Here is a 26,471-nt window from a genome sequence, read left to right on the forward strand (position 1 = left end):
CCTTAAACACTTCCAGGTATGAGGTGTCCACAGCTTCTCTGGGCAACCCATTTCAGTGTTCCACCACCCCCATAGTAAAGAGCTTCTTCCTAATGTCCAATCTAAAGCTACCCTGCTCTAGTTTAAAACCATTTCCCTGATCCTCTTACCACACTCCCATAGTCCCCCCCTGCAGGTACCAGAAGGCTGCTCTCAGGTCTCCCTGAAGCCTTCTCTTCTCCATGCCGAACAGACCCAGCTTCCTCAACCTGTCCTCATAGGAGAGGTCCTCCAGCCCTCTGGCCCCACTCCAACAGATCCATGTCCTTATTGCATTGGGGTCCCCAGAACTGGACACAGGTGGGGTAAAACAAAAACAGTGCACTGGACAAGCAGGAGGCTCCTACTGTCCTACCAGGCTGTAGATACAGTCAGAAATTTAATAAGAGTTTGCTACAGGTAAGAAATCTGTACTAAGTCAATACAAGTGATACACAACAGAGGACAGGCTGTGCTGTACAAGGAACTGGTGAAGCTGGGGGAGGGACTGTGCTCTCCCCTTGCCCCAGAGGGTGAGGTGAGAAGAGTGACCACAAGTCTGGAGTTTCAGTCTATTACAGGATTTCTCCCCTCAGAAGATTCTCAAAACAATATCAAAGTTCAGTGAGATCCCCAGAAAAGGAAATCCCTAGTTCTCCACAAAGGGGCATTGCTGGTTCTCTTTGTTCAAGTCACTCCAAGCATAGTTCCCAGATTTGAGGCTCCTGCTTGGGTCCACAGTCACTTCCTTCTCCCCAAGGTTCTCTCCCAACACATGCCTCTTACCCTAGAGAAGTTAAAAACAAACAGTTAATTGAGGCTTTGTTAATTCTCAGTGGAACATGCAGCCCATTGTCAGGCCCTTCATCTTTGGCTCTCCTGTGACAATGTCTAGGAGCATAGGACTTTTTCTACAGCCTGAAGAGAAAGGATGCACAGGAATGGGCAATATTACAAGGCCAAAAGTACAGACTTTGAACAAGACTCAGAGGCATGCAGGGACAAGACTGACTCACAGAAAACTACTTATGAAGCCACCAGGCTTTACAGGCCTGGGAGGCCACAGTTCCCAACTGAGGCCATACAAAACACAGACCTTTTTCAGCCCATTCTCCCTCCCCCAGTACCACTCATTAAGCTTTACCTGGCGAGGGGCAGGAGCACTGGGGGAGTTATCATCTTGTAGGATGCTGAGGGGAGAGCGGGCAGCTCCCCCAGCTGCTGCCAGGACTTTGCTGGTGGTTTTGCGTTTCATGGGCTTGCTCCCTAGTGACAGGAGGAAAAAGAAAGGTGTCACAACAAGGCTGGAGGATCCTGCCCTTTATGATCTAGTTTGCTTGCCTGCACAGCAGAATGTTACCCAAGCACTTCCAGTTAAATTGATCACAGGAAAGTTGAAGTTGGAAGTGAGCTCTGGAGGATGTCTGGTCTGCCCCCCCTGCATCAGCAGAGCTACATAGAAGCCCAGAACACATGGCTTTTGAATATCTCCAAGAATAGAGAGTCTGTAACCTCTCTGGGTAGCCTGTTCCAGTACATGGTCACCCTCACAGTGAAAAAGTGCTCCCTGGTGTTCAGATGCAGCCTCCTGTGCTCCAGTTTGTGCCCATTGTCTCTGCTACCACCCCTTGGCACCTGGCTCTCCCCTTCACATACTCTCCCTTGAGATCCCCCATGAGCATTCTCCTCTCCACACTGAACAGCCCCAGTTTCTAGTCCCTCCTCATAGAAGGGAAGCTCCCAGAGAGCTTTCTGAAGCAGTCTAAAGAGTCCCAGAACCACTCCCACCCTCACCCCCCAGCTCATCCCAACGCATTCCAAGGTCACACAGAACAGGCCTCCAAAATTCCAAGCCTGTGTTGTCAGAAGGGTGAAGAGCTGTCACTGACCTCTTTAAACTACCAACTGAAAAAAAAATTGTCATTTTCCAACTCCTGACAGAAATCAGTCTCACAAAGAAACAATTCCCAAAGGGGTGTCCACAGTACCAGCTTCAGAGACACAAAGCCAAGCTATCCCAGGTGGTGGGAGACAGCTGAACTGGGGTGGGAGGACACGCACATGGGGTCCGTGAGCAAGCCCGAAAAGAGGCACCGGAGGGTGCTGACCTGCTTGTGCCACGGGCCGTGCACCTCCCCAGGCACATGGAGCCTCAGCCGCGCCATCCCCCAGCACTTACCCGAGGAGAAGCCATGCCCGGCAAGGCGGGCTGGCCAAGCCGGGGCCGCGCAGGGAGAGGGCGGCGTCTCCACCTTCTCCTCCGAGACCACCGCGGCCGCTCCCGGGCCTCCAGCGGGCAGGGAGCTCCGCCGGGCCGGCTCCTCGCCGCAGCAGGCGGTGTCTGGCGGCGCCGGCTCTTGCGCCGCGGTCTCAGCGCCGAAGGCCTCGCTGAGCTGCTTCACCAGCTGATCCACACTGTCTGACGGGGAAGGAGGAAGGGATGGAGGGCAGCGTGAGTCGCCCAGCTCTGGCCAGTTGCCTTCTCAGGACGGAGGGGACATCTCACTCACCGCTCCACGCGGCTCTCGTGGGCGTGCGGAAGATACCAGGCGTTGGCGAGCGCGGGTCCCGGTCCTGACTGATACCCACCGCCGGCTCGGCGGGGCCGGGCTGAGGGCTGCCCGTCGGGGAGCTCACCACCTGCGAAGGGGGCAGGGATGAGAACCAGGGACGGGGGAGAGCAGTTGCGGGCGGGAAGGCGCCTACCTCAATGGGGGTGCGCGGGATGCCGGCGCTCGGGGAGCGGGGGTCGCTAACATGAGCCAGGTGCTTGTTGCGGAGGGCCGCGGGGGTAGCCGGGGTACTGGCAGAGACCCCCATGGCAGCGGGCACGGCGGCGCTCTGCCTCCTGCTCCGCCCCTCGCCACCATTCAAATCTCCCGCGCGCCGCGCAGCGCCCCTCCCATTGGTCCTCCTCCCGCAGGCACGGGGCGTGCCCTGTCCCGCCCCCGCCCGCCCGTCTCCCGTAGCCCCTGCCCGACACGTAAGGGCCCGGCCCGGCCACCTGTCCATCTCCGGCAAGCGCCTGCCCCTGCGCCGCTCTGCTCCTCTCAGGGAGCCCGGCGCCTCCTCCTGGGCCGATGAAAGGTGGCTGCGATTGGGCGAGCCGGCCCCACGGCTCGGCTGCCGGCGCGCCCCCGAGGCCCGGCACTGGCCGGAGCCTGCCTGACGACGCCGGCCGCGATTGGCTAGGGCGGGGCGGTGGGTGGTGCTGCACCGAGCCGCTGTCATGGCGGAGCTGAGCGAGGCGCTGCTTTCGGTGTTGTCGTCCATCCGGGTGCCCAAGGCCGGCGACCGGGTCCACAAGGACGAATGTGCCTTTTCGTTTGACACGCCGGTAAGCGCTCCCCGCCGCCGCCGGCCCGCCCGCCCGCCTCGCCGGGATGCACCCCCCCCAGCTCCGGCCTGTTCCCAGTCCAACCGCCCGGCGTGACGGCGCCCGCGCAGAGCGCCATGGGACTTGTGGTTCCCCGGTGGCCGGAGCGGGCCGTGGCCGGGCGGAGTGCGGCGTCCCCCGGGACTACAGCGCCCAGCCTGCCCCGCGACGCGCCCCTCCCGGCCGCGGCGAGCTGGGGGCTGTAGTTCTGGGGTCTGGAGTGGGCGTGGGCAGGTCGTTCGGTGGCGACCCGGCCCCGCTCACCTGGACGCAGGGTGCCCCCAGTCCCCTCCCTCCGCTGGTCGAGTCTTGCCGGGAGTTCTAGTCCTGCCGGGGGTGGGGGGAGGGCGGCGCCCTGTGCCCGGCTTTGGCGGTGCGGGGCGGACCAGTGGTCCCGCCCTGCCCGGGTCTGAGCTGCCCCTCTGGCCTTATCGCGGGGCCTGGCCCGGCAGACGGAGGATGAATCGGTGCTGTGTCATTAAGATGGCAGTGGTCTCTTCTCCAGCCGTCTCCATCTCGCAGCTGTCCCTTCTTCTTCCTCCCTCTCTATCCTTAGCCTAAGCAAAGCTGTGGAGGCCTAGGCGGCGGGAGCAGGAGACCGTCTGGGGTCGTGCTCCAGCCCACCAGGAGAAATAGGCAGCGGCTGGAAGCTACGGATCCCTCAAGGCAGCAGCATACGGCAGCCTGGCCCTCTGTCCCTTCCTGAGCCCTGCGGTGATACCTGACTGTGCACCCTGCTCTGACTCTCAGAATGGGAGGGGTTGGAAGGGACCTCCCGAGATCCTGTCCCACCTGTGTAATGTTGGGAGGCTTGAGAGCTTTCTAGTGGTTTCTCTCATTTCCAGCCACTGCCTTGGGGACCCTTGCTCTTTCAGTTTAAAAAGGGTGTCTCTGCTGAATGAGCATGGTGTTTCCAGGTGTTTGTAGTACAAGGAGGGCTCGCTCTGTGACTGTGTCAGAGCTTCTCACAAGCTTTTGAATGCAGCAGCAAAGACACAGTGGTCTGCTAACTTTCCTTCCTGTAGTTTGGCCAAGTTCCCTGTGGCACTGAGAATCCTCTTTTGGTCAGGGTGGTAGCAATGGTACCATGCTCTGAAAGCACAAACTGTGTGTGCTAAGGACGTTTTGTGAGATGAGTTTCAGAGGACTCTTGCTTAGGCTTTGCTGATTTGGTAGCATCCTGCCATAAAGGACCAGGCAAGGAGGTTTATAAATGCATCATCTTGGCAGCAGTACCTGTTCTGAGGCAGCCAGGCTGGCTGAGGCTTGCCACCTTATTTCTGCCTAGCTACTCAGTATGTAGGAAGGAGCTAATTAATAATAAGCAGTGTTCCTAGAGGTAAGCCTGTGCTTATCCTAGCAGCTGGAATGGCATTCTCTACCACCTCCCTTCACTTCTTTACATCTCCTTCCTTCCAGGAGTCGGATGGGGGGTTGTATATCTGCATGAACACGTTCCTGGGCTTTGGGAAGCAGTATGTGGAGAAGCACTATCAGAAAACAGGCCAGCGGGTCTACCTGCACCTCAAGAGGACTCGCAAGCTGGTAAGAAGTCAGACCACAGACCGCCCAGCTGGCTCTGAACTTGAGGGCTGAGTTACGTTTCTGTGTTCAGCAGATACAGAGTTTCCTCTCCTCAAGCCTAGCTGATGTTTTCCTTGGTGAGCCAAGCTCCACCAGTTCTTCAGCTCTGCTTGTTCTATGGATTGCTGCCACTGTTTCTGCCTGGCCTCTTTCTGTTGCCAGAGTAGCTTCATTTCAGTCATGGAATCAGGGAATTGTTTTGGTTGGAGAAGACCTCTAAGGTCATCAAGTTCAACTGTCAACCTGAGACCACCATGGTCCTTAAAACAGGACCCCAGGTGCCATGTTCACATATTTTTTGAACCACCTCCCAGGGCAGCTGGTTCCAATCCCTGACCACTCTTGCAGCAATGACATTTTTTGTAATCTCCAACCTAACCCTCCCCTGGCACAATTTCAGGCCATTTCCTCTCACCCTATAACCTGACACGAGGGGGAAGAGACCAAGCCCCACCTCACTCCAACCTCCTTTCAGGGAGATGTATCATAGTATCAGTCAGGGTTGGAAGGAACCACAAGGATCATCTAGTTCCAACTCACCTGCCATGGGCAGGGACACCCCACACTAGATCAGGCTGGCCAGAGCCTCATCCAACCTTCTCTTAAACACCTCCAGGGATGAGGCTTCAACCACCTCCCTGGACAACCCATTCCAGGGTCTCACCACTCTCATGGTGAAGAACCTCCTCCTCACATCCAGCCTGAATCTCCCCACCTCCAGCTTCATTCCATTCCCCCTAGTCCTATCACTACCTGAGATCCTGAGAAGTCCTTCCCCAGCCTTCCTGTAGGCCCCCTTCAGATACTGGAAGGCCACAATTAGGTCACCTCGGAGCCTTCTCTTCTGCAGACTGAACAGCCCCAACTCCTTCAGTCTGTCCTCATAGGAGAGGTGCTCCAGCCCTCTGATCATCCTTGTGGCCCTTCTCTGGACACCTTCCAGCACCTCCATATCCCTCTTGTGATAGGGGCTCCAGAACTGGACGCAGTACTCCAGGTGTACATCCAGGTGATGTAGAGAGCAATGAGCTCTTGGGCTCCTCTTCTCCCTACTAAACAACCCTAGGTCTCTCAGCAGCCCCTTCCCATGGAAGCTGGTGTGCCACAGCAAGACTCAAGCTCTTACCACACACACATGAGAAGCCCAAGAACCTGATGCAACCACCACACATCCACAGAATCACAGAAAGGTGGGATTGGAGGGCTTGCCATAGCTTTCCTGTCCCCCTAACTCTATTTCTTTTCAATGGAATAGAAGGAAGAAGACACCAGCTCCAGTGCTGGAGACCCCCCAAGAAAGAAACCAACCCGCTTGGCTATTGGTAAGAAAACAATTGTGTCCTGCGTTGTCCTCGCGGCTTTGAACCAGCTGTCTGCAAGAGCCTGGCTTTGTGGCAAACTCACAGCTAGTATCTCAGACTGGGTCAGTGTCGTGTGATCTGGTGTGCCTCAGGTGGGCACTGTCTGGAAGGCCCTTGCTGGGGTGCTGGTTTTGTTCTGTGTTCAAAGTCATGTTGTGTTTTCTGTAGATGTTTTGCATCCTCCTGACTCCGTTTGCCTGACTCAGCTCGGTGTGGGTATTTGTGATCTGCTGCAGAGCAGCTCTGGGGAAAGGAGCCTGGGGGTCCTGGTGGACAGAAGGATGCCCATGAGCCAGCAATGTGTCTGGTGGTCAAGAAGGCCAAGGGCACCCTGGGGTGGATTAAAGGGGTGTGGTGAGTAGCTCCACAGAGGTTCTTCTGCCCCTCTACTCTACCCTGGTGAGGCCACATCTGGAATATTGTGTCCAATTCTGGGCCACCCAGTTCAAGAAGGACCTCAGGGAACTGCTTGAGAGAGTCCAGCAGAGCCACAAGGATGCTGAAGGCAGTGGAACATCTCCCTGCTGAGGAAAGGCTGAGGGAGCTGGGGCTCTTGAGCTTGGAGCAGAGGAGCCTGAGGGGTGACCTCATTCATGTTTGTTAAGGTGTGAAGAGCAATGTGGGGAGGATGGAGCCAGGCTCTGCTCAGGAATGCAGAGTTGGTTGGGGAGAAACCTAATGAAATTCAACAGGCTAAATGTAGATGTCTGCATCTGGGAAAGAACAACCTCATGGACTGGGAAGGGTTTGGGACTGACCTGTTGGCGAGCAGCTCTGGGGAAAGAGACCTGGGGGTTCTGCTGGACAGAAGGATGCCCTTGAGCCAGCCATGTGTCCTTGTGGCCAAGAAGGCCAAGGGCATCCTGGGGTGGATTAGAAGGGCTGTGGTGAATAGGTTGAGAGTGGTTCTCCTGACCCTTTACTCTGCCCTGGTGAGGCTACCCCTGGAATACAGTATCCAGTTCTGGGTGCCCCAGGGACTGAGGGCAGTGGAACACCTTATGATGAGAGACTGAGAGAGCTGGGGCTGTTTGGGCTGGAGAAGAGCAGCCTCAGGGGCATCTCCTCAATGTGGATCAAAACCTAAAGGGTGAGGGTCAGGAGGATGGAGTCAGACTCTTCTCAGTGGTGTCCAGTGCCAGGACAAGAGGCAGTGGACACACACTGGAACCCAGGAGGTTCCACATAAACATAATAAAAACTTCTTCCCTGTGAGGGTCCCAGAGGCCTGGAGCAGGCTGCCCAGAGAGCTCATGGAGTCTCCTTCACTGGAGGCACTCCAAACCCTCCTGGATGTGTTCCTGTGTGATTGACTCTAGGTGCTCCTGCTTTAGCAGAGAGGCTGGGCTGGGTGGTCTCCAGAGGTCACTTCTAACCCCTACTATTCTGTGGTTCTGTGAATATTGCATTGCTCAGTCTGGGTCCGTTGCTCTGCCTGTGCTCCCTCCCAGCTTCTGCTGCACCTGCACACTTGCAGGGTGTGGGAAGCTGAAAAGTCCTCGACTTCTTGTCACCACCTGAAAACATCAGAGTATCATCAGCATTCTTCTCATGCTGAATTCCACACCTGGCACTGTTCTAGCTCTTGAGAAGGAAAGCCAAGCTCTTTACCAGCCCGCAGCAGGACTCACTCCGAAGCCCTTCGCTTGCTGGGAGCTGACCGCTAGAGGGGGGTCAGCCCCGGGGCCCTGCTCGGCTGCGCTGTGCTGGCTGCTGCCTGCCTGTGTCGTTGTGTAGCAGACACCCAGACTCTGCTGCCTCAGCACCCACACCAGCACTGACTGTCCACTGCTTGTTGCTTTTCTGGTGAGGTGAGTGGAGTCCTAAAGGTTTCTTGGAGCACAACTGAGACTAGAATCGTTTGCTCAGACAGCCAGTGCCCTCTACATGATTATGCTGGCTTTGGAGAGGTGAGGCCTAGTCTGCTGTTTGTGAGTTATTTGTGCTTCCTCAGCCCTCTAAAGGTCTTGAGACAAGAGTTGTCACTGGCTCAGGAAACAGCTGCCTGAAATAACAGCTTTGTGACTTGGATGGAGTGGGAGAGTAGGAAAGAATTGCCCCATCAGGAAGTCTTCTGAAATCTAGGAGATTCTGTTCCTCCATCTTCTTTTAGCCAGACTGTGGTGCTTTGGCTAATCCTGACATGGAAGAGTTCTTTTTTTAAGTATTAGGAACATTCAGGAGCAAAATGTCAGTGGCTGCAAAATCACAGAATAGAATTGGTTTGGTTGTGAGAGACCAGAGAGTCCAACCATTCCCTAATTCTGCCAAGGCTGGAGCTAAACCATGTCCCTCAGCACCACAGCTCTGCCTCTCTGAAACACCTCCAGGCATGAGGATTCAACCACTTCCCTGGGCAGCCTGTGCCAGTCTTTGAGAGCCCTTTCAGGCAAGAACTTTCTTCTAATATCCAACCTAAACCTCCCTTGGGGCAACCTAAGGCTATTTCCTGTTGTCCCATTGCTTGTTGCTGGGGAGAAGAGACCAACCCACACCTCACTCCAGCCTCCTGCCAGGGAGGTGTAGAGGGCAATGAGGTCTCCCCTTGGTCTCCTCTTCTCCAGACTAAACAACCCCAGTTCCCTCAGCTGCTTCTCATAAGATCTGTTCTTTGGACCCTCCACCAGCTTCATGGTTCTTCTCTGAACACTTTGATCTCTTTGTATCTCAGCTTCCCACTTCATGGAAAACAGATCTCTAGTACTTGCCTCTTAAGTGTTGGTTGAACAAAGTTTGTGGTGCCTCCCAATAAGCTCCTGTCTACATGTGGGGGAAGAAGAGCTGGGAAGCAGTCTGCTAGTTGAGTCATAGAATCAATAAGGTTGGAAAAGACCTTAAAGATCATCAAGTCCAACCTGTAACCCAAGACCTCATGACTGCTAAACCATGGCACCAAGTGCCACGTCCAATCCCCTCTTGAAGACCCTCTTCCTCATCCTCCTTCAGAAGATTCACAGAACCACTCAGAAGGACCTCATCAGTCTGTTTTAATTTGGTTGGTGTTCAGAAGCTGTGTAACACCCTGAGGGATTGTGCATTGTTTAACTGTGTGAAGTGGTGCCAGATCTCCCTGGGATGTGCTGAGGAGGCACAGAAGAGGATTATCTGGGTGTGTTGTTGCAGGATGCTGGTGACTGGTTTTAAGTATTTCTAAAGCCACTCAGGCTGGCAGCAACTTCATTCACAGGATCACAGAATGTCAGGGGTTGGAGGAGACCTCTAAAGATCATCCAGTCCAACCCCCCTGCCAGAGCAGCATCACCTAGGGCAGGTCACACAGGAACACATCCAGGTAGGTTTGGAATGTCTCCAGAGAAGAAGATTCCACAACCTCTCTGGGCAGCCTGCTCCAGGGCTCTGGCATTTTCACAATGGAAAAGTTTCTCCTTACGTTCCTGTGGAACTGTCTCTGCTCCAGCTTGCACCCATTGTCCCTTGTCCTATCATTGCACATCCCTGAGCAGGACTTGGCTCGATGCTCCCCACATTGCCCTTCACACCTTGATCAACATGAATGAGGTCACCCCTCAGGCTGCTCTGCTCCAAGCTCAAGAGCCCCAGCTCCCTCAGCCTTTCCTCAGCAGGGAGATGTTCCATTTCCTTCAGCATTTTTGTGGCTCTCTCCTGGACTCTCTCAAGCAGTTCCCTGAGGTCATTTTTGAACTGGGTGGCCCAGAATTGGACACAATATTCCAGCTGTGGCCTCACCAGAGCAAAGAAGAGGGACAGGAGAACCTCTCTGGACCTACTCACCACCCTCTGTCTAATCCACCCCTGGATACTCTTGGCCTTCTTGGCCAACGTGCTGTGAAGGGTGAACAGCCCTGCTGTGCTTTGTCATGGCACTGTTCTGGCCATTGTCTCCAGAGCAGTTGTTGTTTTTCTGGCTGTAGTCAGGGTCTGAAGATTCCTAAGCACCTCTACAAAGAGATGAGCAAAGCCAACTTGTCGTCAGCAGGCTTGCCTTTGCTCCTGTCACGTTCACAGCACCAGCAGAAACACTGGGTCCAGAAGTGGAGGGCAGGTTGTGGGTGCCTGATCTAAAGCTTCGCTTGTTTGATGTAAGCGTGGGCACAGCAGCTCTGCAGGCTGTCTGGTTTTACCTCTTCCCCCCACGTTTGTCTCTTCCCCTAGGTGTCGAAGGTGGATTTGACATCACAGAAGAAAAGTTTGACTATGATGAAGATGTAAAAATAGTCATTTTCCCAGAGCATTTGGACATTCCTCACGACGGGCTGGAGGGGCTGCCGGACGTGGTCAGGGACCGGGTGCGTGTGCGGGGAGCTGTCTTTGCTCGGGTGGGGAAGGGGCTGCTGCCCCGGCCCGGGGTCCTGCAGAGCCGCTGCCCCTTCTCAGCTTGCAGGGAGCGGGACCGGGGCTCCCGCCGGCCGGCCTGGGCCTCGCTTCTCTGAGCCCGCGCGTGGAGCGCTGTGGCTCTGGGAGCCGCTCCCCCCCTGCCCTCCTGCCCCTGACGCGTGCCCGGGCCGCTGTCCCGCTGCAGATCGCCAGCGCGGTGGAGGCCATCCTGACGGCGGACTCGGCGTCGCGGAAGCAGGAGGTGCAGGCCTGGGACGGGGAGGTTCGCCGTGTCTCCAAGCACGCCTTCTCCTTGCACCAGCTCCAGAATGATGTCCGCATCCCGCCCTGGTGAGCCTGCTGCTGGAGGCAGCTGTGCTGCCCCGCCTTGCAGACGGCTCAGGCCCCAGCCTCTGAAGGTCTTTTCCAACCAAAACAATTCCGTGATTCCATAGCCCAGAGCCACCCCCTTCACCTTCACCTTCTGTCCTGGACTGCAGCTGCAATCACCGTTTCTGTGAGTCTCTGAGTGTGAGACACTCAGCAGGAATGGCAGATTGAGATTCATAGAATAGTTTGGGTTGGAAGGGACCTTAAAGACCATCCAGTTCCAACCCCCCTGCCATGGGCAGAGACACCTTCCACTAGCCCAGGTTGCTTGAGGCCTCATCCAGCCTGGCCTTGAACACCTCCAGTGAGGGGCATGCACAACCTCCCTGGGCAACCTGTTCCAGTGTCTCCCCATCCTCACTGTCAAGAATTTCTTCCTGATCTCCAGTCTCAACCTGCCCTCCTCAAGCCTCAATCCATTCCCTCTCATCCTGTCACTATCAGCCCTTGGGTGCTCAGGGCTCTGAAGTAAAAGAGGAGGGAGATTGCTTTTTCAGTGGGCACAAGATACTCATGGAGAGATCTAGGACCCAACCATTTTCACCCTAATCTGTTTTCCTCTGTTCCTTGTCCCTAGTGGCTGGAAGTGCAGCAAGTGTGACATGAAGGAGAACCTGTGGCTGAACATGACAGACGGAGCCATCCTCTGCGGCCGGCGCTATTTCGATGGCAGTGGCGGCAACAACCACGCGGTGGAGCATTACCGGGAGACCGGCTACCCCCTGGCTGTGAAACTGGGAACCATCACTCCTGATGGGGCTGGTGAGAAGGGCAGGCCACCGAGGGCTACAGGCATGCCAGGCACCACTCAGGCTGACTTCAGTCTGACAACAGAAGTCAGGGAGGGTTTCCAGGCTGTTGTTGTCCATCATGATGGAACAGGTCCAGAGGAGGTCACCAAGATGATCGTAGGGCTGGAGCACCTCTACTGTGGGGACAGGCTGAAAGAATTTGGGCTGTTCAGCCTGGAGGAGAGAAGGCTCCAGGGAGACCTAATAGAGGCATTTCAGTGTCTGAAAGGGACCTACAGGGAGGCTGGAGAGGGACTGTTTAGAAAGGCTTGTGGTGATAGGACAAGGGACAATGGTTTTAAACTGGAGCAGGGTAGATTTAGGTTGGATATCAGCAGGAAGTTCTGCACAATGAGAGTGGTGAAATACTGGAACAGGCTGCCCAGGGATGTGGTTAAGGCCCTGTCCCTGGAGACATTCAAGATCAGACTGGATGTGGCCCTGGGCAGCCTGATCTAGTTGGAGTTGTCCCTGCTGAGTGCAGGGGGGTTGGAAAACGTGAGCTTTGAGGGTCCCTTCCAACCCAATGCAATCTGGGGATCTGTGAGAACCTGGAGCATTCAGTGCCACAAACCTTCCCATTCTGAAGTGCTTCTTATGGCAAAGAACCAGCTGGCAAAACCCTGCCTTCTTCCTCCCCTCTCTTTGTACTTGGAAGGGTTTCAGGGCAGTTCTCCAGGTTGATGGCTTGTTTTCTCTGGTGAGATGTTTATCAAATAGTTTTGCATCCTGAGCAGAGGGTACCCGGCACAGTACCCCTTTCCTCACCCCTGACACAGGGGCATCACCTTGGTCAGTGATGAAGTTGTTTGCCTCGGCACATGTTTTGAAGGAACCTCAATATCCCATCTGTTGTGCTGCTCTCTAGAGAAAGAAGAGAACCTCCAGCTGCTCAGCTTGTCAAAGCCCCCAGTTCTGAGCACTCTTTTCATCCAGCAGTGAAGCTTAGATCACAGCTGCTGTAAGTCTCTCCTTTTCCTCTGTGTTCCTGCACAGATGTCTACTCCTACGACGAGGATGACATGGTGTTGGACCCTAACCTAGCAGAGCACCTTGCTCACTTTGGGATTGACATGCTGAAGATGCAGAAGGTGAGTCTGGGGTAGTAGGGGTGTCCTCCATAGTTCCACAGTGGGAGGGAAACACCTCTGAGGTGTCTTAACTGGATCCCAGCCTTCTGTGGCTATGTAGAACAATTCCTGGTCAAGAAACCCTGGGGGGTTTCTCTACTTTCATTGCCTTTTGTGCTCTTATCTCCTGTCTCCATTGGTTTATTTCCTTGGATTTCTGTGTTAGCACTTTGAGCAGGGAGGTGCCCAAGCTCCCAGCTTTGCTCCCTCGACTCAGTGTGTAATTTCCATGCCCCCTCAAGGGGATGGTTCAGATTTCTCCTGTATTTCCTAACACTCCTCCTTCTGTCCCAGGTATTTGGATATTTGGGAACAACTCTTGAGTTTTCCTTCTCTTCTCGTTTAACAAACCAGAATGGTTTCGACCCCTTTTGGTTCTCCACAGCGTAGCAGCCTTCCAGTAGCTGAAGGGAGCTACAAGAAGGCTGCAGAGGGACTGTTTGCAAAGGCCTGCAGTGATAGGATGAAGAGCAATGGTTTGAAATGAGAGAAGAGCAGATTTAGATTGGATGTGAGGAATAAGTTCTGCACCATGAGGGTGCTGGAACACCACAACAGGTTGTCCAAGGAGGTGGTTGAGGCCACATCCCTGGAGATATTCAGGGTCAGGCTGGACAAGGCTCTGGGCAAGCTGATCTAGTGGAAGATGTCCCTGCTACCTGCAGGGGGTTGGACTAGGTCCCTTCCAAGCCAAACTACTGTGTGATTGCCTTTTTCACATCTCTGGTGTTCCCTTGAGTGTTCTTCCTGTTCTCTCCACAGACAGACAAGACAATGACAGAACTGGAGATCGACATGAACCAGCGCATTGGGGAGTGGGAGCTCATCCAGGAGTCTGGCGTGCAGCTCAAGCCCCTCTATGGGCCTGGCTACACTGGTATCCGTAACCTGGGCAACAGTTGCTACCTCAACTCTGTGATGCAGGTGCTGTTCAGTATCCCAGACTTCCAGAGAAAGTAAGTGAGCTAAGGACTCCTTTCCATTAGCGTAGGATCCCCTGGGATCGGTGCAAAGGTCTCTCAGAGCTGGGGGCTCCTGCCACAGTAAGCTGGCTCAGAGCTGTGGTTCTGCTGGCTGAGCTCAGCTCTCCCTTTACTCTGCAGGTATGTGGACAAGCTGGAGAAGATATTCCAAAGTGCACCTTCGGACCCCACACAGGACTTCAGCACCCAAGTGTACGTAGAGTTTAGTGAGAGGAGGGAGGCTGAGGCTGCCTGGCTCTGTCCCCTCTAGCTGCTGCACTGTGCTCTACTGCAGGTTCTTCCATCAGGCCTTGCCTCTTTGTTTCTGTGTCCATCACCAGAGACACTGATCCTTTGTGGTCAGTAAGGATCTAAGCCAAGAAAGTTCAGCTGAGTGCCCTAGGTGGAGAGGACAGAGTGCAGCCCAGTGTTTATGAGAGGCTTTTACTGTATTCTGTAGGGAATGCAGTGCCACCTGGTACCAGGGGACATTTCCTGTAGGCAGGTTCCATCTGCCTAACAGCAAAACTGGGAGAGCTGGCTGAGGACAAAGAAACAGACTGAGGCAACTTCATTGTCAGTGAATAATTTACAGAGAGAATCATGGAACTGTTCTGATTGGGAAAGCCCAGTAAGATCATCCAGTCCAACCCTTGCCTAACTGTGCCAAGGCTGGTGCTAAACTGTTTCCCTCAGCACCACATCTCTGCATCTTTGAAACACCTCCAGGCATGGGAATTCAACCACATCCCTGGGGAGCCTCTTTCAGTGTTTGAGAACCCTTTCAGGGACAAAGTTTCTTCTAATGTCCAACCTAAACCTCTCCTGCTGCAACTTAAGGCCATTTCCTCTCACCCTGTCAGTTGATACTAGGGAGAAGAGGCCAACATCCACCTGGCTCCAAATTCCATTCAGGGAGGTGTAGAGAGCAAGAAGGTCTCCCCTCAGCCTTCTCCAGACTAAACAACCCCAGTTCCCTCAGTTACTCCTCACCAGACCTCTTCTCTAGACCCTTCACCAAGCTTCCTTGCCCTTCTCTGAGCCTGCTCCATTACCTTGATATCCTTCTTGGAGTGAGGGCCCCAAAACTGAACCCAGTTCTCAAGTATGGCCTCCTCAGTGCTGAGTACAAAGGGGCAGTCCCTGCCCTGGCCCTGCTGGTCACACCATTGCTGACTCAGGCCAGGGTGCTGGTGGCCTTGGCTGCCTGGGCACACCCTGGCTCATCTTCAGCCAGCTGTTGACCAACACCCCCAGGTCTTTCTCTGCTGGGCAGCTTTCCTGCCACTCTCTCCCAAGCCTGGAGCATTCATGGGATGGTTGTGACCCAAGTGCAGGACCCAGCTCTTGGCCTTGTTGAATCTCATCCCGTTGGCCTCAGCCCATCAGTCCAGCCTGGCCAGGTCTCTGCAGTCTTCCTACCCTCAGACTCCCTCCCCATTTTGTGTCATCTGCAAAATTACTGAGGGGGCCTCAATCCCCTTGTCCAGATCACTTTTCAAAGAGAACTGGCCCCAGCACTGAGCCTGTGTGGGGACCACTTGTGCCCAGCCTCCAAATGGATTTAACCCCATTCCCCATCACTCTTTGGCCTGGCCATCCAGCCAGGTTTTACTCCTATGCTTAAAGAGGCTCCCTGCAAGGGGCTATTGTGTGAGCCATAGTAGGAGAATGCAGAGGAGAGGGAACACAAGATTTGGGAGAGTACATTTTCAAATGTGAGAGTTCTCTGCTCCATCTTGTCCGGAGCAGCAGAGCAGTGCCAGGGAGCAATGGAAGGTGGCATTTGTGGAAGGGACTTCAGCAGTAAGGGAGGATTCTTAATTTGGACAGCCTGGAGTGAGGTATTCACTGAGGAAGGGGTTATGTTGAAAAGCCAGGAAGATTTTTGCCTGGGCAAAGGTTTGGAATTGTTAGGGTTTGATTCTAGGGAAGTGGCAGCAGTAATGGAGGAGGACTGAAGTGGAGGAGTAGGAAAGTCTGAGCGTAGGAGGAAGTCACTGGATGTTGTCCTTTAAGTGCTTCATGCAGGCATTCTTGATCTTTCCCCTGGGAAAACATGATCAGTCTGCTCACAGCAGTGCTATTTCTGGCTCAGACAGCTCCACTCTGCCCTGTTGTCTCCTGCACAGTCAGTCACAGACACTGCTACACCCATGGCAGGCTGCAGCTTCGTTTGCCTGTCACTTGCCTGCTGCATGGCTCAGCAGCAGCTGCAGTTCTGTGGGGAAAAGGAAGCTCTTCCTTTGTGTTCTACACATGTGCAAGCAATGGTTGAGAGTGCACAGAAGTCCTAGTAGCTTCCAAGTCTCATGGGACCAGAGAACAGACCAAGATTAGATCATCCTTGCCTGTGCAGCAGAGAAACTGATCTCTGACATTGACAGTGCATGACAGTGGACAGTTGGGTGGGTTGATGGTGCCTCCTGGAGTATATGGGGTTGAAGAAAACATTTTTATGCTAATGTTGACCTCTTCATCATTCCAGAGCCAAACTGGGCCATGGGCTGCTTTCTGGGGAGTATTCAAAGCCAGCTTCTGCAGATGGGGATCAGCTGCCTGATCAGAAGGTGAGAGTTGGCTGTGGCATCCTTGTGCAGTGTGTTGCCTGAGGTGGTGTGTGCATTACATGGTAAAGGAGGGAGAACCCTTTCTGAAGGCACATCCTGGGGCTGGTTCCAGGGCTCTGTCACCTGAAGCAAACCAGTGCTAGAAGTAGAGTGCTGCATGCATGACAAGTCCTGACCACCTTCTTCTCCCTTGTTACTTGCAGGGAGTGCAAAATGGCATCGTTCCACGCATGTTTAAGTCCCTCATTGGAAAGGGGCACCCAGAGTTTTCCACTAACCGACAGCAGGACGCCCAGGAATTCTTTCTGCACTTCATCAACATGGTGGAGGTAATGGTTGAGTCTCACCTCTCCAGTGATAGCAAAGCCCAGCTTTGGTTTTCTGCCCACAGCAGGAGGTGAGGAGTGAAGATGAGAACAGAGAGGGGGAGAGAACACAGGGAAAAGAGCCAGCCCTGTGGAAGCAGGGAAGGAGAGCTGCTGGGCCATGTTTGTGGGGCTGGTCCCTTGGAGGGATCTCGTTCAGAAGTGGTACAGCTGGAGATGTAAATTGTCTGGCGTGGGTTCCTGGGGTAGAGAAGCTGGCTGTAGTTTACTCTCTGCTGTCTTCTCCAGTGGCATGAGTACAGAAGTGCACACCCATTAGCCATGTCCTGCTGCTGCAAGTGGTTCTTTCTGCCACTTTGCTGTCACATCTGTCCTGCTGATCTCTCCTCCTGCAGAGGAACTGCCGCAGCTCGGAGAACCCTAACGAGGTGTTCCGTTTCCTGGTGGAGGAGAAGCTGAAGTGCCTGGCCACAGAGAAGGTGAAATACACCCAGCGTGTGGACTACATCATGCAGCTGCCTGTGCCCATGGATGCTGCCCTCAACAAAGGTCAGTGGTGTGCCAAGGCCAGAGCAGCAGCAAAGGTGATGTCTGGATGTTGTCCTTGGAGTGCATGAGGAAGGGGCTTCCTGGCTTTGCCATTTCTTTGCCAATTAATATGAACATGGGGGGTTGAAATTACCCCCAGCATAGAAGTGCCAGACCAGCTCAGTTGAAAGCTAATGGAACTGTATTTACAAGCAAAACTACAATCTAGAAATATGGAATGCAATGAATGTACAAAATACACAATACTTACAGGCATTTACAGTTTATAAACAGCACAAGAGCCCCCCTGGACAAAACCAGGGGGTTACCAACAGCTTCCCCCTCCCTGCTCCCTTCCCCCTGTACCTGAGACAAGAGAAGAAAGGAGAAAAGCAGAGAGTCACTTGTTAGTACTTAAGCACAACAGAGGAACACATCCAAGGTCAGTAAAGCCAGCAGGAGTACTAGTTAGTATCGGCTGGAGTGAAGGAGTCGAAAAGAGAGACAGTTAGTTTTGTGTTAGTCCTCTGACCAGGGGGATGACTTAGACCTTATCATCGTTTTCCTTTCACATCCAATGGTAATTTATTTACATTCTACCACTTCCTGCTCAAGATCTGTGGAAAATCTTCCAAAGCACAGCCTAAAACTGCCACACCCTCTAGAACCATTCCCTCTGACACTACAACAGCAACATAGGAGCTCAGCAGCAGAGCAGAGCTCTGTGCACCATTCCTGATGGAGTTCTGCCTCTGGGTGTAGTTGACACCAGTTGCTTTGCAGATGCCTAGATGTGGTCTTTGACTCTTGTGCTTGGTTCTCTAGATGAGCTACTGGAATATGAGGAGAAGAAGCGGCAGGCAGAGGAGGAGAAGCAGCCACTGCCTGAGCTGGTGCGAGCCAAGGTGCCTTTCAGCTCCTGCCTAGAGGCCTATGGAGCTCCAGAGCAGGTGGATGATTTCTGGAGCACAGCCTTGCAGGCCAAGTCTGTGGCTCTCAAGTGAGTGTGTAGGAGTTACCAGCTGGGCTGTGGCAAACTGGCCATAGCTGCACACCTTTGGGGACTTATTTTAGTTGTTTGGGGAAGAAGTGTTACCAAAGCTTTGCAGTCCTGCACACCCTGGGCCCAGGGGACATTGAAGCAGAGGGGCAACCAGTTCATCAGTGCTGGAGCAATTGTCCTCACCCGGAGTACTGCATCCAGCTCTGGGACCCTCCATAGGAATGACAGTTGAGGGCCACATCCCTGGAGGTTTTCAAGGTCAGCACTGCATTTACAGCTGAATTTGGAATTTAGAATGAAAAGCTGAGAGTTTTCTGGAAGATGATTGGATTTTCCTTGCCCCATAGCCATTGAAATCTGATGGGAAGGATTCACAGGCGCTATGCTCTATGTAAGCATTGAATGGTTTGGTTGGAAGGCACCTCCAAAGCTCATCCAGTCCAACCCCTTGCAGGCAGCAGGGACATCCTGCACTAGATCAGCTTGCTCAGAGCCTTGTCCAGCTTGACCTTGAGTATCTCCAGGGACAGGGCCTCAATGCTCTCCCTGAGCAACCTGTTGCAGTGTTCCAGCACCCTCATGGTGCAGAATTTGTTCCTAACATCCAATCTAAATCTGCTTTCCTCATTTCAAACCATTGCCCTTCATCCTATCACTGCCTTTGCAAACAGTCCCTCTGCAGCCTTCTTGTAGCTCCCTTCAGCTACTGGAAGGCTGCTCTAAGGCCTGAAGAAGTGCTCTTGCACCTGAGAGCTTGTCACTTCCTGCAGCTGGATGTGTCAGTCTAATAAAATTTGATTTCCTTTAATTTCTCAAAGGTTAGACTTGCAATTACATCCTAAAATCTGAGAAGGCTTGGAAAACAGAAACCTGGCAGGCAGCTGATGTGTTCTATTTTTCCTCTACCCCCAAGATTTTGTGGATGTTGCGTTCTGCCTTATCTTGGTAGAGCATCTGCTTTGGAAACGGTTGTGTTTGAACAGCACAAGCGAGCTGCACCAATCTGTGTATCTCCCTCTGAGGACATGGCTCCACCCTGCTCACTGATTGTTTTTTTGGAGCCAACTAGATGCCCCCAGTGAAGTATTGAAAGCCTTGTGTATCTCTTTCAGAACAACACGGTTCGCCTCTTTCCCAGACTATCTTGTGATCCAGATCAAGAAGTTCACCTTCGGCCTGGACTGGGTGCCCAAAAAGCTTGGTAAGAAGCATGAGAGGTGCAGAGCATAGAGGTGTTGGGGGTCACAAAGGGGTGCTGTGGTCATTGCTGCAAAGAGGAAAGTAACTACCCCAAAAAGGAGCTACTGTGTCCAGCTCTGGGGCCCCCCAACAGGAGAGAGACATGGGCCCGCTGGAGCAGGTCCGAAGGCCACCCAGGTGATCAGAGGGCCGGAGAACCGCTGCTATAGGGACAGGCTGGAAGAACTGGGGCTGTCCAGCCTGGAGAAGAGAAGGCTACAGGGGAGACCTCAGAGCTGCATTTCAATATCTGAAGGGGACCTGCAGGAAGGCTGGGGGAGGGACTGTTTAGAAGAGCTTGTGGTAACAGGATGAGAAGCAATGGTTTTAAACTGGAGCAGGGCAGATTTCGGTTGGACACCGGGAGGAAGTTCTGCACAAAGAGAGTGGTGAAATGCTGGAACAGCAGCTGAGGCCTCATCCCTGGAGACCTTCGGTCAGACTGGATGTGGCCTCGGGCAGTCTGGTCTAGTTGGAGGTGTCCCTGCTGAGTGCAGGGGGGTTGGACAAGATGGCCTTTGAAGGTCCCTCCCAACCCAACGCAGCCTGTGGATGCGAGCTGCAGCCCGCAGCGTGCCGCGCCCGCAGCGCAGTGCTCCGGCTGTGCCGCTGCAGGCAGGCTGAGCAGGACGGTGTCTTGCAGATGTCTCCATCGAGATGCCAGAGGAGTTGGATATCTCTGCGCTGCAGGGCACGGGGCTGCAGGATGGGGAAGAGGAGATGCCAGACATCGCCCCTCCGCTGGTGACACCAGATGAGCCCAAAGGTAGCCTGGGGTTCTATGGCAACGAGGACGACGACTCCTTCTGCTCCCCTCACTTCTCCTCTCCGACATGTTAGTGATTCTCCTCCTCTCTTCCTGGTGCCTGACTCCCCCTCCTCGCTCTCCTTGTCTTGTCTCTCACGCTAGCCGTTCCCACCTGCACAGACTGTCCCTGTCCCTGCTGTCAGTGCATGCTGGCTGCCTCCCTTGCATGCCTCTTATGCAAGGGTGTTATGCAAGGGAGTCTGAGACTTGCTCTTGTGTGGAAGATGGGGAGGGCACACGTCTGGTCCGCCGAGAGAGGGCTGCGCTGGGGTTTATACCGGATCTAGCTGGTCGAGGTTTTATCTTCGCCAGGCACAGCAGGAGGTTGGGTTTGGTAGGGAAGAGCTCCTCAGCTCCAGCTGAGTCCTTTTGTTCCACTGGGGTGCCTGCCTGTGAGACCAGCTGGTGAGGAAGGAAAGTAGCGAAGGGAGCAGGGACACAGCACCTGTGCAAAATGAAGCCAGGAAATGGTGGCTTGAGGGAAACAAGGTGATGCTGCCTCAAAAGGGAGCAGGCAGGGCTGGGTGGGAGTGGATGGCTCTAATCTCTGTCTTCCCACAGCACCCATGCTGGATGAGTCAGTGATTATCCAGCTGGTGGAGATGGGTTTTCCCATGGACGCCTGCCGCAAAGCCGTGTACTACACAGGGAACAGTGGGGTTGAGGCTGCCATGAACTGGGTCATGTCACATATGGATGATCCAGGTATGTGGCCATGGGGAAGCATGTTGCATCTGGGCCATCGTACCTCCTGTCCTACTGCAGCAGTGGAAAACTGAAGTAGTTGGGACCTCTGACAGCATCCCTTTGCTGCTCTGAGCTGTATTCTGTTTCCTGCTGCAGACTTTGCTAACCCATTAGTTCTGCCTGGATCCAGTGGACCAGGGTCAACTATTGCCTGCCCAGACCCTCCTTCAGAAGACAGTGTGGCCACCATTGTCTCCATGGGCTTCTCCCGGGACCAGGCTATGAAAGCACTTAGAGCCACGGTGAGAGGCATGGGTGATGTCAGAGTGAAAGGAGAGTTTTGGGAACAGGCAATTCCAACCTCACAATCTTCCATCCTTCTAGAACAACAGTCTGGAGCGTGCTGTGGATTGGATCTTCAGTCACATTGATGACCTCGACGCGGAAGCTGCCATGGATACCTCAGAGGGGCGCTCGGCAGCAGAGTCCATCTCAGAGTCTGTCCCTGTTGGTCCTAAAGTGCGTGACGGGCCTGGAAGTGAGTCTCAAGCAGTGGAATGTGGATTCCACTGGAGTGCAAACTCAATGTGGCTTTATTCTCCCTAATCCACACAGTACCACAGGTTTCAGCAAGCAGCAGCTGCCACAGAGCTGGTCTGGGTGTTGAGGTGAGAAGCAGGGAGGAAAGGGAGGATAGCAAAGCAGAGTCTAGAGCCTTCAGGCTGGGAATTACCTGGAAGCCAGTAAGAGAAAGGCAAAGGTAAGAAGGGCAGAGGAAGTATCATCAGGTGAAAGACAGGAAGGGTTGTGCTGCTTTTTCCAAGTCTTCCTGGGGAGGCTTCTGGTCTTTAGCCTCCCCTTGAAAAACCAGGTCCAGCCTCTGGGATCGGTGCTAGTGCTGCTACACTGCTGGGTGCTGTAGGGAGGGGGAATCTCTGCCATTAGCCACCTGGCACCCACAGGGCCAAATAAAGAGTCAGAAGAGAGAAGGTTGGGTGGCAGGGTGCCAGTTACCCTCTCCTGTTCTCCTATACATTTGGCCTTCAGACCAACTCCTCCTAGTCACACTTGACAGAGATCCACTTATAAAGTTTTACCCAGCAGACCTTCCTTCAGGGATCCTTTTCTCACAGGCCTTACACAGGGTCTTTCAGGGTAAGATGCCTTTCCTTCTCTGATCACTCCTCTTCCCTCCTCCTCCCAAGAATATCAGCTGTTTGCCTTCATCAGCCACATGGGCACTTCAACTATGTGTGGACACTATGTTTGTCACATCAAGAAAGATGGCAGGTAAGAGGCATTTGCACAGCTTAGGGGGGACTGTGAGGTAAAGCTTTAAATCAGCTGACCTCTCCTGTTTCTTTTGAAGCCTTTGGAGCTCAGGGCTGAGAGCAGGCCTGGGGGAATGAGGGAATGGCATCCCTGAGCTCCCCTTCTGCCTCTTGCAGGTGGGTGATCTACAACGACCAGAAAGTCTGTGCTTCTGAAAAGCCCCCCAAGGACCTGGGCTACATCTACTTCTATCAGCGGATTCCCAGCTAGAACAGCCTCTTGCTGTGTGTGGTGGGGGGAGAGAGCAGGCTCAAGGCATGGTGGGGAAAGGGGTATGGACAGTGAGGACGAGAGCAGCGAGGATGAGAGCAGCTGCCTTCACTCCCCTGCTCCTCTTTCTCCACTCCTCCGTTCTTGGCCTCTCTACAAAGACACAGGAGAAGACCAGAGTTTTCTGACTAATAAAGTGGGGGCTGGAGGCCCCGTGGACATGAGCAAAAGGGATTTGGGGGGTGGGAGGGAATGGGAATATCTGTTTCGATAGAGTGACCTCGCTGTCCCCACCCCCGTGTGACACAGCCCTTGTGCTTTGCTGCTTGCTGGGATGATGCCGCCACCTCCTTGCTGTCTGGACGAGGAGGAGGGGATTTGTGTGTATGTGTGGCTTGGGTGGGGGGATCCAGCCTGGAAGGCACGGGCCGTGGGCAGCAAGGTGGGCCACGAGCAGCATCCCCTCACCCCTCCTCCCCTTTACATGCCAAAATACACGAGGAACAAAATAAAGGTCAAAATAGCCCCGCTGGTTTTTGCCTGCCCTCTGCATTGCTAAGGTCCTACGGGGGCCGAAAGGCGCGGGGGGGCGGGGCCGGGGCCGGTGCTCTCGGCGGGGCGGGGCCGGGGGATAGGAAGGGGGCGGCGCTTGGGGCGGGCTGCGCCATAAAGGCAGGAGCGGGGAGCGGGGCGATCCTGCTGCTGCCGCCGGCGTCCTCCGCTCCGCGACCTTGGCCTCTCCTCCGCTTCTCGCTCCCTGTCCTCTCCCGCCATGGCGCCCAGGAAGTTCTTCGTGGGGGGCAACTGGAAGATGAATGGCGACAAGAAGAGCCTGGGCGAGCTCATCCAGACGCTGAACGGCGCCAAGCTCTCCGCCGACACCGGTGAGGAGAGCGGCTGCACGTAGCGCACGTCCCGCCCGCTGGCGCCCGGGGGCCGGGTCCCGGGCCGGGGAGCAGCAAAATGTCAGAGGGCGGCGGGAGCCTAAATATAAACCCTGCCGTCGGGGCTAAAAATACCTGCGGAGCCGGCTGCGGGCCCGGCCCACACGTGCGGCCGCACACAGGCGCCTCCGGCCGCATCCCCGAGCGGCAGGGCCCCGGCAGGCCCCGATGGGAGCGGCTGTCCCGGCGCCGCCGCTGCCGAGCTTCCGTCCCAGCCACCCGGCTCCCTGGGCCCCGCGTCCCTCCTGAGGTCTTCTCCCCCGCCCCTGCCCCCGTGTGTCGGCAGGGACCGCGCGGTGCCTGAGCTGCCTTCGGGCTGAGCCGCGCCGCCCCGGCAGGATGCGGGACCGGGACCCTGCCTCGCCGCCTCCTGGTTCCAGCCCTCGGCGTGACCTGACGTAGCCCTCTCCTGCTCCCGACCCAGCTAGGCCAGCTAGGATTCTCGACCAGATTTTCAGCTGGGCCCTGTCAAAGGGACCTGTGAGCTAGCCGAAACGCCTGGCCGTCGGCCCGATGGGACATATAGGGTCATCGAAAAGGGCTTCCTTCCTTCTGTTGAGTCATTAGGCAGCAGAGAGATTCCTGCTGCAGCGGGTCCTTCAAACATAAGTAAGGGCAGGCAGGCTGAGCCTTCATAGGAGCAGGGGATGAGAGAGAGGGATGAGCTTTTGGGGGTAGGATTTGAGGTTGGTGCCTGGGCGCAGTTTGACCTTCACTTGTCTCAAGCATAAACACCCTCCTTGCCTTCCAGAGGTGGTTTGTGGAGCCCCTTCCATCTATCTTGACTTTGCCCGTCAGAAGCTTGATGCAAAGATTGCAGTTGCAGCTCAGAACTGTTACAAGGTACCAAAGGGTGCTTTCACAGGAGAGATCAGGTGAGCCCACAGAGAAAAGTAAAGCCAGAGTACCTCTGGGATGTGAATTTCCACCAGAGGTGTAAGTCCTCTCCTTTCTCCCCAGCCCTGCAATGGTCAAAGACATTGGAGCCACATGGGTGATCCTGGGTCACTCGGAACGAAGGCATGTGTTTGGAGAGTCTGACGAGGTGAGTGTCTCTGGGACGGAGAGATGTCCCCACTCAGGCATGCTTGTGAAGGCTGGAGAGGAGAGCAGTTCAAGTATGACTACAAAATTAGGTCTGATCTATTGATTGTCTTCTTTTCCATTCCCAGTTGATTGGGCAGAAGGTGGCTCATGCTCTAGCTGAGGGCCTTGGTGTCATTGCCTGCATTGGAGAGAAGTTGGATGAGAGAGAGGCTGGCATAACAGAGAAGGTGGTTTTTGAACAGACCAAGGCCATTGCTGGTAAGGGAGGACGCTGAGTGTGCACTGCTGCCTTGGCCATTTGGGAAATGCTGTCCTGACCTTCTCTGGGAAGCCTTTATGGCCACCCTGCCTTCCTTGTAAGGCTCACAGATAGGTTACTGCAGATTTTTACAGTCAGTATAAACAAGATCACATAAATAAAAGGTCAGCATGTTCCAGAAAGTTTTCCACCTCTGCCCTTCCCAGTGTGAGGTGCTGTGCTAAATGTTTTCCTTCTCTCTTCTCCCCAGATAACGTGAAGGACTGGAGTAAAGTGGTTCTTGCCTATGAGCCAGTTTGGGCTATTGGAACTGGTAAAACTGCAACTCCTCAACAGGTAGGAGCAGGGGAAAGGTGGCTGAATGGCTAGCTGATTATTCCCATTTGAGATCTTCTTGAATATGCTCTCTAAAGACTAGAGAGTCATTCTCCTCCTTGGAAACAGGTTGCATGCAGAGTGGCTCAGCCTTCTTTCTGTTCCGTTACAGGCTCAGGAAGTTCATGAGAAGCTGAGGGGGTGGCTGAAAAGCCACGTGTCTGATGCTGTTGCTCAGTCAACTAGGATCATCTATGGAGGTAAATGTGCCTGGAGCCCCTTTCCTCTGTAGGAAAGGATTCGTTCCTCTGCTTGTTGCTGTGGTTGTCCAGCATGCTCTGCTAGTGAGAAAACCTGAGGTTCTCAGCAAGAAGAGCCATGTGCTAGTTTACTGGGGTAAATGGAAGAGGCTTGCTGCCTGCATAGTAAAATGTGGCTAGTACCTTGCAGGTCTCACTTTTACCTGACCCTGTTTTCTAGAGCTGGTCACATCTGACCTTGAAACACTTCTCCCTCCTTAGGTTCAGTCACTGGCAGCAACTGTAAGGAGCTGGCCTCTCAGCATGATGTGGATGGCTTCCTTGTTGGTGGAGCTTCTCTCAAGCCAGAATTTGTGGATATTATCAATGCCAAACACTGAAGCAGTCTGTGAGGAGCAGTTCCTTGTGGTTCAGTACAAGAAGCAGAAGCAAGAAGGGACCTTTCGTTGCACACATCTCGGTACAGAGACCTCCTCTGAGGCTTTCCCTTCCACAGTCATTGTTATAGCTGTGCTGCTAACCCACCACCGTGTCGGAGTCCTGTTGGTAGGAACCTGTCTTGACAGACCCTTCTCTGAATTGTCAAAATCCTTTGTTGCCTGTTGACCTGTAACAGTCAACCTGGCCAGTGCTTCCCCCTTTCTCTGTGGTGCTGCAGGGACAGGGGGACATGGTGCTGGGGAAGAAGGAAGGAACTAGTGTCTCACATCCTTCAGCTCTATCAGCAGGGAGCCTGTCAGCTTAGACCCTTGTCTTGCCTCACTTGTGTCCCATACTGAACAATAAATGAAAAAAGGAAAAGCAAAGCTGTGTCCTGACCTTCTTCAGAAGCAGCTGGGGGCAGCTGCTCTACAGGATTTGCTACTGGAGGCAGCTGGCTGCAGAGGGCAGTTTGGGATGTGTGAGCTATTGTGTTCTTTATGGGATCACCGTTGCTCCAGTGGGCATGGCACAGGTTCAACATGCATCTTGCTACATCCTAGGTTTCATCTTCAGGATGTCCTGAGCTTCTTGCTCCTTTTCTGTGATAGCTCC

General features: G+C 54.2%; 3 protein-coding genes across 4 annotated transcripts; 2 read left to right on the forward strand and 1 right to left on the reverse strand.

The window, feature by feature from the left end:
• Window positions 1–405: 405 nt before the first annotated feature.
• CDCA3 (cell division cycle associated 3) lies at window positions 406–2,877 on the reverse strand. Its single transcript, XM_068142041.1, has 5 exons — window positions 2,725–2,877; window positions 2,529–2,658; window positions 2,198–2,437; window positions 1,163–1,284; window positions 406–805 (listed from the first exon to the last, which is right to left on the reverse strand). The coding sequence occupies exons 1-5, from the start codon at window positions 2,836–2,838 to the stop codon at window positions 668–670; spliced, it is 744 nt and encodes a 247-aa protein (XP_067998142.1). The 5' UTR covers window positions 2,839–2,877; the 3' UTR covers window positions 406–667.
• A 345-nt stretch (window positions 2,878–3,222) lies between these two features.
• Window positions 3,223–23,136, forward strand: USP5 (ubiquitin specific peptidase 5). Of its 2 annotated transcripts, none has more exons than XM_068142042.1 (20): window positions 3,223–3,355; window positions 4,814–4,939; window positions 6,234–6,300; window positions 10,474–10,607; window positions 10,841–10,986; window positions 11,603–11,787; window positions 12,813–12,907; window positions 13,709–13,902; window positions 14,050–14,121; window positions 16,397–16,478; window positions 16,682–16,807; window positions 17,200–17,353; window positions 18,158–18,332; window positions 19,448–19,536; window positions 20,218–20,409; window positions 20,944–21,087; window positions 21,226–21,371; window positions 21,454–21,607; window positions 22,275–22,359; window positions 22,518–23,136. In XM_068142042.1, the coding sequence occupies exons 1-20, from the start codon at window positions 3,248–3,250 to the stop codon at window positions 22,609–22,611; spliced, it is 2,568 nt and encodes an 855-aa protein (XP_067998143.1). In that variant the 5' UTR covers window positions 3,223–3,247; the 3' UTR covers window positions 22,612–23,136. The 2 variants fall into 2 exon arrangements, with proteins under 2 accessions (XP_067998143.1, XP_067998144.1); XM_068142043.1 differs by having other exon boundaries at window positions 20,218–20,340.
• A 168-nt stretch (window positions 23,137–23,304) lies between these two features.
• On the forward strand, window positions 23,305–26,242 carry TPI1 (triosephosphate isomerase 1). Its single transcript, XM_068142045.1, has 7 exons — window positions 23,305–23,495; window positions 24,307–24,430; window positions 24,516–24,600; window positions 24,728–24,860; window positions 25,112–25,197; window positions 25,349–25,436; window positions 25,698–26,242. The coding sequence occupies exons 1-7, from the start codon at window positions 23,384–23,386 to the stop codon at window positions 25,814–25,816; spliced, it is 747 nt and encodes a 248-aa protein (XP_067998146.1). The 5' UTR covers window positions 23,305–23,383; the 3' UTR covers window positions 25,817–26,242.
• Window positions 26,243–26,471: the final 229 nt, after the last annotated feature.

Source organism: Melanerpes formicivorus, unplaced genomic scaffold (assembly GCF_026170545.1).
Source record: "Melanerpes formicivorus ecotype bairdi unplaced genomic scaffold, bMelFor1.0.p_v2 SCAF_8, whole genome shotgun sequence".
NCBI classification, from domain to species: Eukaryota; Metazoa; Chordata; class Aves; order Piciformes; family Picidae; genus Melanerpes; species Melanerpes formicivorus.

What these genes read in the sequence shown, in the direction of transcription:
- CDCA3 (XM_068142041.1), bottom strand. Translation starts at nt 2,838, where the DNA reads ATGGGGGTCTCTGCCAGTACCCCGGCTACCCCCGCGGCCCTCCGCAAC. An exon ending in CACGAGAGCCGCGTGGAGCG is followed by an intron (nt 2,438 to 2,528) that starts GTGAGTGAGATG and finishes CTTCCCCGTCAG; the next exon opens with ACAGTGTGGATCAGCTGGTG. An exon ending in GTGCTCCTGCCCCTCGCCAG is followed by an intron (nt 806 to 1,162) that starts GTAAAGCTTAAT and finishes TAACTTCTCTAG; the next exon opens with GGTAAGAGGCATGTGTTGGG.
- USP5 (XM_068142042.1), top strand. Translation starts at nt 3,248, where the DNA reads ATGGCGGAGCTGAGCGAGGCGCTGCTTTCGGTGTTGTCGTCCATCCGG. An exon ending in ATCCCAGACTTCCAGAGAAA is followed by an intron (nt 13,903 to 14,049) that starts GTAAGTGAGCTA and finishes TTTACTCTGCAG; the next exon opens with GTATGTGGACAAGCTGGAGA. An exon ending in ACTTCATCAACATGGTGGAG is followed by an intron (nt 16,808 to 17,199) that starts GTAATGGTTGAG and finishes CTCCTCCTGCAG; the next exon opens with AGGAACTGCCGCAGCTCGGA.
- TPI1 (XM_068142045.1), top strand. Translation starts at nt 23,384, where the DNA reads ATGGCGCCCAGGAAGTTCTTCGTGGGGGGCAACTGGAAGATGAATGGC. An exon ending in GCTTTCACAGGAGAGATCAG is followed by an intron (nt 24,431 to 24,515) that starts GTGAGCCCACAG and finishes CTTTCTCCCCAG; the next exon opens with CCCTGCAATGGTCAAAGACA. An exon ending in ACAGACCAAGGCCATTGCTG is followed by an intron (nt 24,861 to 25,111) that starts GTAAGGGAGGAC and finishes TCTTCTCCCCAG; the next exon opens with ATAACGTGAAGGACTGGAGT.